Below are 15,203 nucleotides of genomic sequence, written 5' to 3'. Positions count from 1 at the left end.
GCGGCTTTGAACCAGATCCGGCTGGAACCCGAGGATACCTTCTGCATATGAAGCGGGACTTGGTACTACCGCCGACGTCTAACTCAGCTCTAAGGAAGGATTAGGTGATCTCGAAACCAATCAGCGAGACGCAGCGACATCTCTGCCGATGTCGAGGCAGCTAATAATTCAATTCCTCCCAGATCTCACCCTTAGACCTCGGCACTCGTGTATACAACATTGAAGCAAGACATGAAGCCATGCGAGTATTCGCAGTGTCATGGATATGGTTTTACTGGGACCCGGCTTTTCAGGCGGGGTCGGAAAATACGAGGTTGTGAGAAGACTTCCGAAAAGGCTGCTTTTCAGTATTAGGGCTGGGGATGTCAAACTTCGTGTCACCCTATGATTTGGTCGGGGGCTTCACAGCCAAAACTGTTAGTTGCATGATGCGCCCAAGGTGAAAGGCGAAGAGTGACGAATTTCTCTTTCTAGGCTCCCGCCATAGTGCTTGGAGGAGCAGCTGGCCCCTTGCTACGTCCGGGGCCTTCTAATAGGCGATCCTCGAACGTGTACAAGGCCAAGGTAAGCCAACGACTGCTCTGAAGTACCGTACCTGTCTGGGGAAAAATCAAAGATCCCTGTACGTCCAATAAGTATGAACCCGACAAAAGATTCCCTTGCACGTCTCAAAAGCCTGCATCCCAGTGTTCGCTCGGGTTATATCCATCTCTATCCTGTTCGGAAAGAGTATTCAAGGAAGTGCAGTTCTTCATCAATGCTTTTCTTCTAACATTGCATCAACACTTGTAAACAGAAAACCACACACTAATACCCATGTCTCTCCTCTATGGTCTCAATGGCGGAGAAAGAGTCACTTTGGCTGCGTTGTGGAGGTACGTGCACGAAAACGAAGAAGGAGAATTCGAGATTGTTCCCTTTTGGAGCCATTACTTGCAGAAATTCGCGTTCCCTGAAAGGAATTGGATCGAGATTTTGGGGATCAGACCTGAACAACCACAAAGCAACAGCAGCGAAAGGCGTTTCGACCGCGGTATCCTCTATTTCGCCCAAGGAGAACAAGAGATAATCCTTCTTTGCTGGATATATGGGGAAGGAACACCCACTACTTCCAAAGATGCACTGCGAGAAGTTGAAGAGAAGGCTCGTTGGGCTTGCAAGAGACATCTCGACAGCCACCCGTGGCAGGAGAGCATCTACGCATTCACAACCATACTCACCATGGGTAAAGCGTGAATCTACACCAGGCATGAAGGCGTCTTGACTCCAATGCACGACCTCGATGATTACATTGAAGCAAACTCCAACGACGGGTACAAGCTCGGCATGTGTTTCGAAAGGATGAAAGCTTTTCTACCTACAACTCCTGCTGAATCTCTCCCACATCCACCCGATTTGGTCGCTGCGTAAAATCCTGCACCTGTTTTGTTTGACCTACAGTCGGACGACGGAAGCTGGTTCTACGTTGTTGATCTGTGAAACGAGATCTGCGAAAGTGACCCTGTGAACCTACTGTAGAACCATCACCAGTGAGAGGTCTCAAGCAAGTCTGTCATGTTTATCAGCACCGGGAACCTTCGATCATACAGACCAAGTTGATTCCATTCCAGCCCATTTCAGGATAATCGCAGAAGAGGCAGATCTTTTCCCCTTTTGGACAGTCACGAAGTACGGAAGAGGCCTTGAGAGCCTTTTTGCAAGATTCCGTTATCACCAGGTGCATGCCAAAGAATAGGATCATACAAAGCAAAAATGTCGTTCAAATAAAGGGGAGAAGTACTCGAGGATTTGCGGATACGAGTGCGAGGCCGCTGATCACGTGGCTCTCATACTCTCCACGTGCGTCATTGGCCCATGTTTTTTTCTTATGGGGAATACTCGGTGCTCCGTACGAGTAACATGTACATAGTCCTCCTAGGGCGCATACAGTCAACGCGATGGTACCAGCTAGAAGGCTCGATAGGCGATAGTGACTATACCCAGCTGTGCTGTTTCTGAGCTGGAGATATATGTCGCAAAGATGGGTTGTTCAGACAACCGATATGCGCTTCTCGAAAGTGGTGCAGGTTCGTTCATCTGCCCCATTGCGAGTATGGCCAGTTCAGAGCATTCACTGACGATTTTCATTTTGGATATACAGAAGGTGCAGAACGCACGTAGCCCAGTTGGGCACCCTTATCTATCCGCCCTAAGACCCTTTGCACGGCAACAGCTCAAACCCCTTCGAATCCTTGAACGGTCCGTCACGAATGTTCGCTGCTTGCATACAGAGGCACTTCAAACCACTGCCCCTCTCTCTGATGATGGTATCAATTGGCAGCAATCGGATCTGTCAGGGAAGGGTCGTAGTAGTGGAACACAAGAAACATGGACGGAAGAAGCAGAAAATATACTCGCTGGACAACGAGATGGTGCAGAGAACGCCCTGACAAAGACCGCTCTCGGACAAACGTATACCGTACAGGAGTCCAGGCTTTTCAACTTGAACTTGCCCCAAGTGAACATTCGCTCGTCCATCGAGACACTGAAACTAGCGCGAGGACTTGGTCTGCCGGAAGATGAACTTATTCTTGATCCTTACAGCAGGACTCCTCCGAAAAGAAAGTCCCAGTCTGGGCAGGCCGAGCCCAAAGAATTAGCACCTGGAATTAGAATGCGATTGGCTTACTTGGAGAAGACATCATTGCCTCATATGAAGGAGATAGCCGCAAAGAGAGCAAAGCTTCCCATAATTGCACATGATCCGGTCGAGGGCAAGAAGTCCCTCATAGACACCATCAATTCATCCGACGTAACAGTTGTTCTTGCGAAAACAGTAAGTTTGTCCACCCCATTGAAGCTGCACATACCTATCTATGCATACCCTCCGCTGCCATTTGTACGGATACATCGTCCTGATCATGTTAGGGCTCTGGAAAAACAACTCAAGTACCTCAACTTATTCTCGAAAATGGTATTCTTAAGAACAAAGGACCGGAGACACGCATTCTCTGTGCCGAGCCACGGCGGATCGCAGCAACTTCCACGGCCCGTCGCATTGCTTATGAGCGAGGTGAAACCCTTGGCCAGTCAGTTGGCTACCAGATTCGCAACGAGGTCCAACTTCCAAACTCACACGGGTCCATCACCCTGTGTACTACAGGTATTCTCCTGCATCGCTTGTTGACCCAGGGTTGGCCATTCCTACAGCAGTTTTCTCACATCATGCTTGACGAAGTCCATGAGCGTGATGCCCAGCTCGACCTAGTGTTGTCTCTTATACGAAGACATACCCAAACTCTCAAGGACTGCGGATTTGATTATCCCAAGATCATCCTGATGAGTGCCACGATAGATCCGAGCTCTTTCTTGAAATATTTTGACCGATCATCCGATCCAGGTGCTCTGACGGCCAGTTCTTTCGAAGTTGGGGGCAGTGGACATCCTGTCCGTACGCTTTATTTACCAGAAATATTGAATGAGCTCGCTTTGTGCAAAGACTTACATCCTACGATGCAAGCTCTGTTGCAGGGCAAGACCACCAAATCTAGTGCTGATTACATCAAGAACGAATTGATATATGGAGCCTTGCAACAGGAACCATATCAACAAGTCAACTGCGAAGGTTCAAACGTCAATCGGACTTGCTCTATGACATCTATCGATGCCAACACAAATACACCTATCTCTACGCCCAGCAGTCATTACATAGGCTTGGTAACAGCGGTGATCGCACATCTAGTATCTACGAAGCCTGAAGGAGATGTACTGGTCTTTTTACCTGGCAAGCTAGACATCGATACCATCTATGACCTTCTGAGGGACATGAAGCCAATGGGAATTGATTTCGAAGATGAGAGTAGATTCAGAATCTTCAAACTTCATTCAGCATTCCGAGACACCAATGACAATGTTTTTACGGAAGTTCCTAAAGGTTGTCGAAGGATAGTGCTGGCAACGAATATTGCCGAGACTTCAATCACGTTGCCCGAAGTGGTCTATGTTGTGGATACTGGAAAGATGAGGAATAGTATCTACGATCCACTAACTTTCAAGAGAAGTCTACCCTACGAATGGATTAGCAAGACCAATATGATCCAGCGCCGCGGACGGGCAGGGCGTGTTTCACCCGGAAGATACTATGCGCTATTCACAGAGGAGCGTTGTAGCACGTTCAGACCGATGGCTCGTCCCAAGATAACCGTATCCAATCTGGCTGACGTTGTTCTGCTTCTGGCCGCACATCCTGATCATGGTGATGCCGGCGACTCTAGCAGCCCCAGAGAATTTTTGCAAGGCATGATCGATCCACCGAGCGAAGATGCCATTGAATCAGCATACAGAGACTTACAGAGTCTAGGTGCGCTCGACCTTGATGGCAAGATCACTCGAGTTGGTGCATTTATCGCAGACATGAACGTCCATGCAGCTTCTGCAAAGGGAGTATTGCTTGGGGCTGTTTTCGGGTGCCTTGAACCTATGATCATTCTTGCTTGCCATGATTTCAATAACCCGCTAATTCACAACGCTGAACTTAGCATCAGTCAAGTACGAGAGTCAAAACGGCTCCTTGATCGGGATCTGGAGAGCGACCTTCCGATTCTCATTGATGCTTTTCGACAGTACCACGCAGCTGTTCAAGCTGGCAACCAGAAACACGTGAAACAACTTGGCCAGGAAAGATGCATCAAACACAGTGCCTATTTAGAAATGATGCTAACGAGCCAAGCTGTGCATCAGACACTGACTAAATATGGCATTGTTGATCCACCGGCTGATGGGCAAACCATTTTCGAAGCCCTCCCAGAATTCCTCAACTACAACTCGGACAATATGGTCTTGATGAACGCCCTCGCAGTGAACACTGTCACTGCTGAATTGGCCGCTTGGGATTCCACCGTTAGGAAATGGACCTTGGATGTACAGAATGACGGTTTCCCGTCCAGAACCAGTATCCTCCACCAGAAGACTAAATCAATACGTCGAGCTAGGCGTAAGTATAGGACTGACGGTCGCCTGATGGCGTATGCATGGAAAAGCAGCAATGATGATCTGAGTGACGGAGCTGTATGGCTCGAAAACAATTCCATGGTTACGCCGCTGATGTTGATCCTTTTCAGTCGCAGCGCGAGATTGGAATCGCCTCAAATCATCAAATTCAATGACTGGCTGAGAATTGAGACTGGAGTTGAGGGTCTGGACAACACAATTGCCACTCAAAGTGCACGAATTGTCATGGAGGTCAGGAAGATGCTCGATCGTTTCCTCACTTGGAACTGGGCTCGAATTTTGCCCAATCAAGAGGTTAAAAACGAAACTGCAACGGTGAACGTCAAAGAACATCTCGCTCCGAACGGGTCGACTCGTAAAATGGTCAATGCGGTCACTGAGATGATTCGTTCAGACAATGACTTTTGGCATGATTACAGAGCAGGACGTCGAGCATATATTGAGGCAGAGGAAGCGGCGCGTGCAGAAGAGGCTCTGCTACTTGCTGAAGAACGAGCAGAGAACAAGGGTGCAATTTTGAAGAGTCGTTTGTCGTCTTCATATGTCGACGAGGATGTGGATCTCAGGGAAGAGGATGACGATGACGATGATGGCGATTTCGAACCATCGGAGACTCAGAATGAAACGGGAGATGTGCCGTCAGCGTCTCGGAACGGCATTGACAATTGACAAACAGCACCGCCAAATAGTCGACCAACACCGTTGAGCAACGACAGAAATCACATCCAGAATGGTGTGGAACGCGGCTCTCGGCCAGGACCCGTCCAGCTATATGTGTATACGATACGCCACGATATTTCAGCATACAGTTCTTATATTTGAAGGGGAGCGTTCTCGCCAGAGTTGACGCTGAGTTTTGGATGTTCCCAAACCCCTGGAGCGTTTGAATGTCTAATATATCAACAGAAGTCGCCCCTTTCAACGTATAATATAATCTCTCGTCGATTGTAACCAATGCGAATGGAACAAAGAAAACACTTGATGAAGACCTTCACATTGTAATTTAGGACGTAGCCGTATTACACAATACTTATTATTGGGAACTTGAGTACTCGTATCGACCGAGAGAAGATCAGGATGTTTGGTTTTCAGGTTCGCTATACGACACGCATCAATCAGACTGTCTTGTACACAATTACTCCCTCCCTAGTGACTCTCGTGGATGTTGAACATATATACCTAACGTGCTGTAGTGGGCAGTTGCAGCACTTGAGCAATTGGTGTGATTGGAAAGGTCGGGGAACCTCGTTGATTGTCCATTTCTTGACTTGAGCGTGCTTTTTTTTTGGTTTCATTGAAACAACCTCCCCAACAGGGGCACGGCGGCATAGATGCGGTCCCAATTCTTGGCCTCCCAACCGACGCCCGCCCCGGATCTGCCGACGACGCCCAACCCACCGGCGATCCAGAGAGAGGCCACCGCGGCCGCGACGCCGTTGATCATTCTCCCCCTCCACTTTTTGCGTCGTGCGCCACTCTCCCCTCCCTCGACGACGTACTCTCGCGAGAGGCGCAGGTACTTGGCCGCGCCCGTGACGAAATGGTAACTCGCCACGGCGACGAACGCGGCGTAAAAGGTGTTGGAGAACCAAGGGTCGTGCGCGACCCCGTGGGCGAAGTACCTCAACCCTACCCCCGCGCTACTTCCTTCCACCTTTTGGGGGATGACGCGCTGCATGGCCACGTGTGCGACGAACATGGGGTACAAAAGGTATCCCGCGGCCGAGGTCGGGCTCAGAGGAGGATAGGGGATTTTGCGTCTCTGAGAGTGAGTCTCCGCCCCGTGTCTCCTGGCGGTCAACCGGCGACGGTAGACCCTCAGGGCGATACCCGACAAGACGTGGGCGACGACGGGAGCAAAAATCATCAAAGGCTCGAGCGGGAAGGATTGGTAATAGGGCCGTGTCAAGAGCAGGTACCGGTCACTCTCGATGGCCGACTGGGTCACGAGAGGGATCAAGGCGGTGTTGGTGTAGTGCATGCTAAGGTAGAGCGTGGGAGGGACCACGGCGTATTTTTGTATGGTACCCAGTATGTGTATCGTTCTAGATGGGGTGAGACCCAAGAAATTGGTGGAGGAGGAGGAGGAGGAGGAGGAGGAGGTTCTGGACGACGAAGTCGCTGGCGTCGGTAGGAGGGGATTCTTTTCATCACCATCATCGTCCGCGTCAACGGGAGATGGGTCGACTTCGTGCATCGGGACCGCCGAGATTGAGGATGCTCGTGTGTCGGTCGTGGTCAGCGGTGGGAGGTCGGAGGACATGATTGTTGGTGCTGTGTATGGTGATGATGGTGTTGCACTCTAGACAGAGGTACTCCGTAACCACCGTAAAGATAGCGCCGGTTGGTCGTACTCCGTAGAGCGGGCGCTGTTGCGAGATTATGGCGTTGGTGGTGTCTCGTAGTGTTGATGTCCTCAGGTTAGAACGCCATCCTCGGAGATGGAAACGACAGGTGTATACGAGTGGGAAGTTGTTGGAGCTTCATTCGACTGCGGGAGTATCATACAAAACGATTGTTCACGAACGAGGTGTTTGCAGATGTCACCACGAGGGTCAATTATTTACTGTCCAGACAGACGAGACCAAAACATGCGTCCAATGGCACTCGATTGATTACACTCGTGCAGCCTTGTGAGCCTTTGTCAGACATTATGTAAGAATTGATGATCAGGGGTTCATCCCAACAATCACTTTGTAAGGCTGTAAAAACTAGCTACCATCACCATGAAGTCTTTTGGTGTCGCCCAATATTTGGTAATGGCAAGGTGGCTATTTCCCAAGCCCTCAAATCCATGGCAGGTCTCGCCAGTATCATCACCTCCAACAAGCTCGAGCGACACTAAGGAACCGAGACCAGACCACGACCAAAAGGTCTAGGGACCGTCAGCACACTCTCTCCGTACCTGGGTGTGAATCAATCCAGTGGCAGAGGCTGCCATATTTCCCAACTCGTAGGCCATGGTGAATTGATGTGGCTGCCACCAAGTAAGCACTAGGGTCGTGAATCTTCACGCCAGGACATCAGCAAGGGAAGCAACGAAACTTACACTGCTAGGTGCGGAATCGGAAGACCAAAACTCGAAGATGGTTGCTTGAATTCCTCGCTCGAGACGGTTGTCGGTACGTTGATGACGCTGAATTTGATTCGTTGGAGATATCTCAAGCGATACCTCATGGCGGCCAACCGATGCACAATAGTCTGTGCCTGCGCAGGCGACGACACTGTCAACTTCAGCCGCCGGACCGAGTTCGGAAAGTTGTCCACAAAATCGTCGTCCAGGCCTGGCCACGTCAGGTGTAACTCTTGCAAGTCCGGGGCGGCTATTAGGAAGGCCGACAAGTATGCAACAAAAGACCCCGAGGGCGTCTCACTTGCCGAGATATGAAGCACTTGAAGGCTATCTTTGTGAATTTCGTAGAGAGCCCTGACGGTTTTGAATGTTAGCAAGCCGCTGCCTTCACCATGTGAATTGAAATCGATGACCTCTTTGATTCTTAGGCGCTTCAAGGGTTTGAGTTGTTCAAACATGTGGTTCGACACCGACTGGACAATCCGCGACTGTATGCCGTTCTTCTGCCGTGTCTGTACTGCTCGTGATGGACCACTGATGTGTAGATCCTCCAAGGATGCAAGCCTGCTGCAAACATCTGCAGCTCTGAGAGGACTTGTCTCTGAGTAGCCGGATAATCGGAGTGTGCGCAATCTCGTAAGTCTACTGAGGCTGTCTAAGCGACAAGACTCTACCTCGAGTCTTAGATCTTGGAGATGGCGGTAGTGGTCTACCACCCACTGAAGGATACTAGTGGTCACAACGCTCCCCGGTATGTTCTTGCTTGTGTCGCTTGGTCCGAGTACAGTTAGACGAGTGATACCGCTGATTTCTGTCAGGGCGCCTGTAATTCGATTGATTTCAACAAGATATGGATGCTGAGCTGGAGGTACGGTAGCGCTTGTCGCTATACTTGCAAGGTATGGTTGCATCGCATGAGCTTCGATCTCTTCCAACCTCAAATGAAGGTGGGTGATGTCTTCCAACACCTTCTTCGAACCCTTTTGAACAAAGTCGATGAGATGGTTTTGGGAAGGGCAAATCAGAGGTCGCCGGAAGAAAGACTCTCGGGCTTCGCAGTAAATCTGCTTGCAAGTACACATAAGACTCAAATGATCGGATGTTCGGAAGTGGAGCATCAGAAGATAGATGTGTCTGCGGATCTCGAGAGGTAGGTCCAAGAAATGAAGTGAAGTACTATGTGTTCCTTTCTACCAACGGTCAATATCGCGGAGATATGCCCGGAGCGAAACACCTACCACACTTGACGAGCCCATAAGCGTCTAATCTGAGGCATACCACCCAGAAGACGACGAACAGCGCATATGTTGAAGATCCAGACTCTTTGTGATTCGTGTGTGGCACAAGTTGATGCAATCTTTCTTGCTCCTTTTGGTCGTGTCATGTTCAGAAGCGTCGGATTATGAGGTGTACGACTGGTTTGGACAAGCGGGGATGTCTGTGGTATAAAAAGGCCGGACAATCGTTTGTCTCAATCGATGGCAATGTGCCTCGCTCTAGACTGTTCTGCGCAGAGTTGTAACCACATGCAGTTATGACGATTTGAGGCCTCCTTTGTGGTGCCATGCTGAGCATATTTTGGTCCTTCGAATCGAACTACCTGACGAGATCGGGCTCTGGTGTTAGCAGTGATGAAGTGAACCGAAGAGGACACAGGAGACGGTTTGGTGGCTTTTTTCCCACCTCGCAGGGGTCTGCGTAGATGCTCGTTCAGAACGGTGAGAGGTTGGTTCCCACGTGGAGGTCTGGTAGCAGCCCTCAGCATCGTCCTATTCTAGCAGGTGCATATGTGAGTGGCAGCCACATGGCAACAGGGGTGTAACACAAACCAACATGGGGCGGTCAAGTCCTTGGAGCCGTCTTCGTATAACGATATCGCCGAGGGCAAAAGGCCTGAAAAAGAGGATCGCTAGAGGTGATGCTGCACATATCATGCCACGACACGATCGCCGTGATGGGTAACTATGTGATAGGACATTGCCGAAATTCATCATCCACTGGGCTGGACAGTAGATCGAGATCTGAGAAGAGAGCGGGCAGGTGAAGATATGCAGTGATACGCTCTGGGAACTGCGTGAAAGGCCTAAGCGAGGCACCAGACAGCCTTACCTTCCAGGCCTAATTCAGCCGTCCATATCTGGAAGTCGACATGATTTGCGGCACGAAATGGCTTGCATGTGGCTTGGGGTCGCGCTTGCAGCCTTGACTGTGGATTGAAGGTGTCTGAACGTGAGTAGCTTCTGTCATATCGGTGCTTTTTCGATGCTGGTCTGCGGAGGTCGTGTCCAAAAGGCAGGGTTGTATCACAGTGGACACTGGTTAGCTTCCCAAGGTAGTCATCAAGCTAGAGGAGGTAGAACGTCATCCTAGAGGGATGTCGTGTCAATGCAAGGGATGGCGTTATTAGAACAAGTGTCTTGACCAGGGCCAAATTCCTTGAAGCCGGCATATGCACACCATTCTGATGCCAGCATCAAAATGGTCGATGTCAACCATGCGATGGACATGGAGGGACAGACTGAAACCTGCAAAGGCTTCATTGTTCCACGGCTGTCAAACATGACCGGATCCGAGATGATGGGAGAGCACATGAAGCAGGACAGGGTGAGTCGAAGTGCCTTTTGAGTAACGAATTTCCCATGAGTAGGATAGTGGAATAGTGATTGAAGGTCGCAATGCAAGTCCAAGGCGGTGAGGGATGCGTCAGAAGCACGAGTAGGATGGCATCAAAGCCATGCAGATAATCATGATACCTGTAGAAGAGTCGACACAAGAGGAGATTGAAGGCCCACTGGTGTGAAGTCGATGGTGAGGTTGAAGAAGGTCTAGGCCCATCTTGTTTGTTCGCAGCCCCGGCATCACCGGCTTAGCATCCAACTCGCCATGTGCTTGACAGATTCGAGCTTCAATAATACTCATTCGCATTGGCCGAGCTGATCTTGTATGCAAGTCTTGTATCACTTTCGATCCCAAGGCGCTGGTTGTCAGGGGCTGGTGACAATATCTGGATATTCTGTGCAACCACGAATACGAAAAGCCCTCGACCTCCTGTCGCCAGATTGAGCATACATATCAGTATATTCTTTTTAGTGGTACCAACTGCTGCCCTGTCATTGGAAAGTTGCACTCGCAAGCGAGCTCTCCATCACTTGTGGCGTTCCGCAATGGGTTTTCTTGTTAGTATATGGAGTACGACAAAGCAATATGCGTCAGAAGTCTTTTCGTGTCATACCACCGGTTCATGCAATACATGGGACTAGCTGAAGCTGAAATTATAACAATTGCCGGCGACCATGTGGTAGCCACTCAACAGCAACCCAAACCAGACCAGATCCAGATTCTCCACCAGGTTTGAAAACGCGTTCGCTAATAACACATCCAGAATGCTCCTTTTGAAGCCCTGAGATCCCGTGCCTTTACACCCTCAAGAGCTTGGCGGCGTAGTTGGTGATGGTGTCAATTTGAGGGAAGGCCAGCTCCTCCAGCTTTTGTGCGTACGGCGTCGGAACTTCGGCACCCGTCACGCGAACAGGAGGCGCCTGAAGGTAGTCGAAGCCATACTCGACAGCCAACGCCAGAATTTCGGCACCGACGCCAAACGCCGGGAAACCAGACTCGACTGCCATCAAAGCACCTGTCTTCTTGACTGATTTGATGATGGCTTCAACATCCATAGGTTTTACTGATCGTAGGTTGATGACCTCTGCTTCCACGCCGTACTTCTTCTTGAGCACGTCTGCTGCCTCCAATGATTGTCCAACGCAGCGTGAAAGGGTGACAATGGTCAGGTCTTTGCCAGGGCGTTCGATCTTAGCCTTGCCGAAGGGAATGACAAAGTCGTTCTTCTGTGCTTCGGCGCTCATAGGGAATGCTTGTCCGTAGAGAAGTCTGCTCCAGTTAGAAATTGCTGTGCTGGAAATGTATATTATGATAGACATACTCGTTCTCGAGAACAACTACCGGGTTGGGATCTCTGATGGCTGCCTTCAACAAACCCTTTGCATCCTCTGCAGACCATGGTGCTACAACCTTGAGGCCTGGGATGCTTCCGTACCAAGCAGAATAATCTTGTGAATGCTGCGCAGCTACACCAGCCGCAAATCCGTTGGGGCCACGGAAAACAATAGGGCAGGGTTGGATACCGCCCGACATGTAATGTGTCTTGGCTGCGGAGTTGATGACCTGGTCAATGGCTTGCATGGCGAAGTTAAACGTCATGAACCTGCGCATTGTCAACTCATGTATGGTGTCTCGGAGCTCGAGGATCTAGAACGTACTCGCAGACAGGATGGAGGCCGGCCAAAGCTGCGCCAACGGCCAAACCACAGAATCCAGATTCGGTGATGGGTGTATCAATCACTCTCTTCGGCCCGAATCTGTCCAAAAGCCCCTTGGTCACCTTGTAGGCACCTATGCGTCTCATGTTAGCCAATACGGAATTGTTCTGTGCTCAAAAACACCGACCATTATACTGGGCAACTTCCTCGCCCATGACGAAGACTTTGTCATCCAATTCCAACTCCTCTGCGAGAGCTTCATTGAGCGCATCTCGGACCGTGAAGGTCTGGTTCGACTCTGAGGCATACCCGCGTATCGTTGGAAGTGAGAGGGGAGCGGCTTGTCTGAATGAAGGACGGATGGATGAGGGAATGGCAGTCCGTTGGGACAGCAGCCTTGAGGCCGGTCTGAGGAGTCTGGAGGCAGCCATTGCAGGAGCAGAAGGAGATGAGAACTGAGAAGACCTTCAAGTGCTTCCCGCCGATGAAAATGATCTGGCGGACAACTTTTATACGCGAGCCGAAAGGGACAAGAAATGTTGGACGGGAATCTTTTGCATTGGGGGAGCTTCGTTTCAACTCCGGGCGCAGCTTTGGGAGCGATTCAGTGGATCGCCGGCCAACAGCCCAAATTTCCTCCGAAGCCACCGCCAAAGCCAGAGAACGATGAGCTTACCTAAGTCAGGCTTGGCACCCTATACGAGTACGAGAGCCTGGTGCCCAACAACCGCCGACGCCTCTGTTTACCCTTGCATATCTAGCCTGGGTCTCGTGGCCACTCACTCTTGAAGATAGAGGACCTTAAGCCCGCGAGAGCAGAGCGAGTATCCTCCTTTCAATCTTCACACCCTGATCATGTCTTGCTTTCGATAGACCATCATGGCGCTGAAGACGGCTTTGGCCTTGTCTCTGCTGGCATTCCAAGCCCATGCCGTACAGCCTGGTGCGCCCAAACCTCTTGCTGCTCCTCTCCGCGACCTCGAATTCGGACAAATCAACTTCCTCCACACTACGGACACTCATGGCTGGCATGCGGGACATCTTCTTGAACCTTCGTTCAGTGCGGATTGGGGCGATTACGTTGACTTTGCCGACAGGCTGAGAGAGAAGCTAGAGGCAGAGGGGAAAGATCTGTTGATAATAGACACCGGTGACCGCATCGAGGGAAATGGCTTGTACGATGCTTCAGACCCCAAAGGTCTGTTCACGTTCGATATCTTTCGTGAGCAACATATGGACGTTCTATGCTCTGGAAACCATGAGCTGTACAAACAGAACTCCTCTGAAAATGAATACTTGGTCACTGCCCCTGCCTATCCCGGCAGCTACCTTGCGTCCAATCTCGATATACACGATCCTGACACGGGCGAGGTGGTTCCCCTTGCACCCAGGTACAAGAAATTCATCACGAAGAAGCAGGGCATCCGTATCATGGCGTTTGGTTTCCTGTTCAACTTCGACCGCAACTACAACAATACTATTGTGCAAAGAGTCGAAAAGGCCATTCAAGAACAATGGTTTCAGGATGCGATCCGTGACCGAGAAATTGACCTCTTTGTTGTTATCGGACATTCGTCCATTCGATCCGAAGAGTTCGACATGATCTTCCGAGCCATTCGATCTGTGCAATGGGATGCTCCCATTCAATTCTTTGGTGGTCACTTCCACATTAGAGACTATCGCATCTTCGACCGGAAATCTCATGCTTTGGCCAGTGGGCGCTTTATGGAGACCATCGGTTTCCAGTCTATCAATGGCTTATCGACGAGTGCTAGTCGAGGCAAATCTCCTACATTCTTCAGACGCTATATTGACAATAACTTGTATTCATTATATCATCATTCTGGCCATAATTCTTCAACCTTCCATTCCGACCGAGGTAGAAACATCACGGAAGCAATCCATCAAGCGCGACAGGCTCTTGATCTCGACCAGACATTCGGTTGCACCTCGCGTGATCTGTGGATGAGTCGAGCCCCATACCCGAGCAATAACAGCATCTTCAGCTGGCTAGAGGAGAAGGTGTTCCCGGAGGTGGTCAATGATCCTCGACGGCATGATCGAGCACGATTAGTTATTTCCAATACCGGTGCTATTCGATTTGACATCTTCAAGGGCGCATTCACCAAGGACTCGACCTTTATTATATGCCCTTTCACGAGTGGATTCCATTACCTCAAGGATGTCCCTTACAACAGGGCCAAGAAACTCATTGACCTGCTTAATCGCGCCGGCGAGATCTTCGAAAATGCAGATCCAGCATTGGCCATGTCACAACTGGCTCCAGTCGACCAGATGGGAATTCTCCAAGATATTGCCGTAGAGGACTCATTTCCATCGGGTCATCATGGGCACCAGCTTTCCCTCACCGCCAACAATGCATTAATTCCGGGATACACGACGGTTGATGATGCTGGCACCGATGGTGATGACACTGTTCATGCTCCTATATCATTCTACCGAGTGCCCAACTGCATTCAATCAACTGTGGGCGTCCAGAACGGCAACGATGAGGAGGCGATTGTCGATGTGGTGTTCAATGAGTTCATCCAGCCGTGGATCTTGTTGGGTTTGAAGTTTCTGGGCCTTGACTATACAGATGACGACGTGGATCAGTATATGCCTGATGACAATATGACAACTCTCATTGCCAAATGGGTCAGTCAAAATTGGGCCGAGAATTGCTGATGGTATGCTTGCCAACGGTACTCGAACCCAGGCCGCCGGTTTGGCGTCTCACATTCGCTCAGACCCAGATCAACTCGCATTATGGAGCAGTAGTCAGGTGCAAGCACAAAAAAAGGCCCTTGCGTGAACCGAGGCATCATCTCGATACAGTCCTTCTCCTTAAAGAAGCTCTATAT

General features: G+C 50.2%; 5 protein-coding genes across 5 annotated transcripts; 2 read left to right on the top strand and 3 right to left on the bottom strand.

Annotated features, from left to right (window-relative positions):
* Positions 1–1,924: 1,924 nt before the first annotated feature.
* Positions 1,925–6,028, top strand: PV06_00478 (uncharacterized protein). Its single transcript, XM_016400981.1, has 3 exons — positions 1,925–2,066; positions 2,141–2,815; positions 2,908–6,028. The coding sequence occupies exons 1-3, from the start codon at positions 2,010–2,012 to the stop codon at positions 5,656–5,658; spliced, it is 3,483 nt and encodes a 1,160-aa protein (XP_016268034.1). The 5' UTR covers positions 1,925–2,009; the 3' UTR covers positions 5,659–6,028.
* PV06_00477 (uncharacterized protein) lies at positions 6,003–7,536 on the bottom strand. The gene has a single exon (XM_016400980.1). It carries the CDS (start codon positions 7,250–7,252, stop codon positions 6,281–6,283), a length of 972 nt encoding a protein of 323 aa, XP_016268033.1. The 5' UTR covers positions 7,253–7,536; the 3' UTR covers positions 6,003–6,280.
* A 469-nt stretch (positions 7,537–8,005) lies between these two features.
* On the bottom strand, positions 8,006–9,318 carry PV06_00476 (uncharacterized protein; the record flags this gene model as incomplete). Its single annotated transcript, XM_016400979.1, has 2 exons — positions 8,006–9,252; positions 9,301–9,318. 2 exons carry the CDS (start codon positions 9,316–9,318, stop codon positions 8,035–8,037), a joined length of 1,236 nt encoding a protein of 411 aa, XP_016268032.1. The 3' UTR covers positions 8,006–8,034.
* A 1,525-nt stretch (positions 9,319–10,843) lies between these two features.
* PV06_00475 (uncharacterized protein) lies at positions 10,844–12,947 on the bottom strand. The gene is made up of 4 exons (XM_016400978.1): positions 12,527–12,947; positions 12,340–12,472; positions 12,003–12,284; positions 10,844–11,950 (listed from the first exon to the last, which is right to left on the bottom strand). Exons 1-4 carry the CDS (start codon positions 12,768–12,770, stop codon positions 11,479–11,481), a joined length of 1,131 nt encoding a protein of 376 aa, XP_016268031.1. The 5' UTR covers positions 12,771–12,947; the 3' UTR covers positions 10,844–11,478.
* Positions 12,948–13,218: 271 nt separating this feature from the next.
* PV06_00474 (uncharacterized protein) lies at positions 13,219–15,027 on the top strand (the record flags this gene model as incomplete). The annotated part of the gene is made up of 1 exon (XM_016400977.1): positions 13,219–15,027. The coding sequence occupies one exon, from the start codon at positions 13,219–13,221 to the stop codon at positions 15,025–15,027; it is 1,809 nt and encodes a 602-aa protein (XP_016268030.1).
* Positions 15,028–15,203: the final 176 nt, after the last annotated feature.

This window comes from Exophiala oligosperma (assembly GCF_000835515.1).
Source record: "Exophiala oligosperma strain CBS 72588 unplaced genomic scaffold supercont1.1, whole genome shotgun sequence".
NCBI lineage: Eukaryota > Fungi > Ascomycota > Eurotiomycetes > Chaetothyriales > Herpotrichiellaceae > Exophiala > Exophiala oligosperma.
The sequence above is the reverse complement of the archived record's forward strand: the minus strand, read 5'-3'. Positions and strand labels throughout refer to the sequence as shown.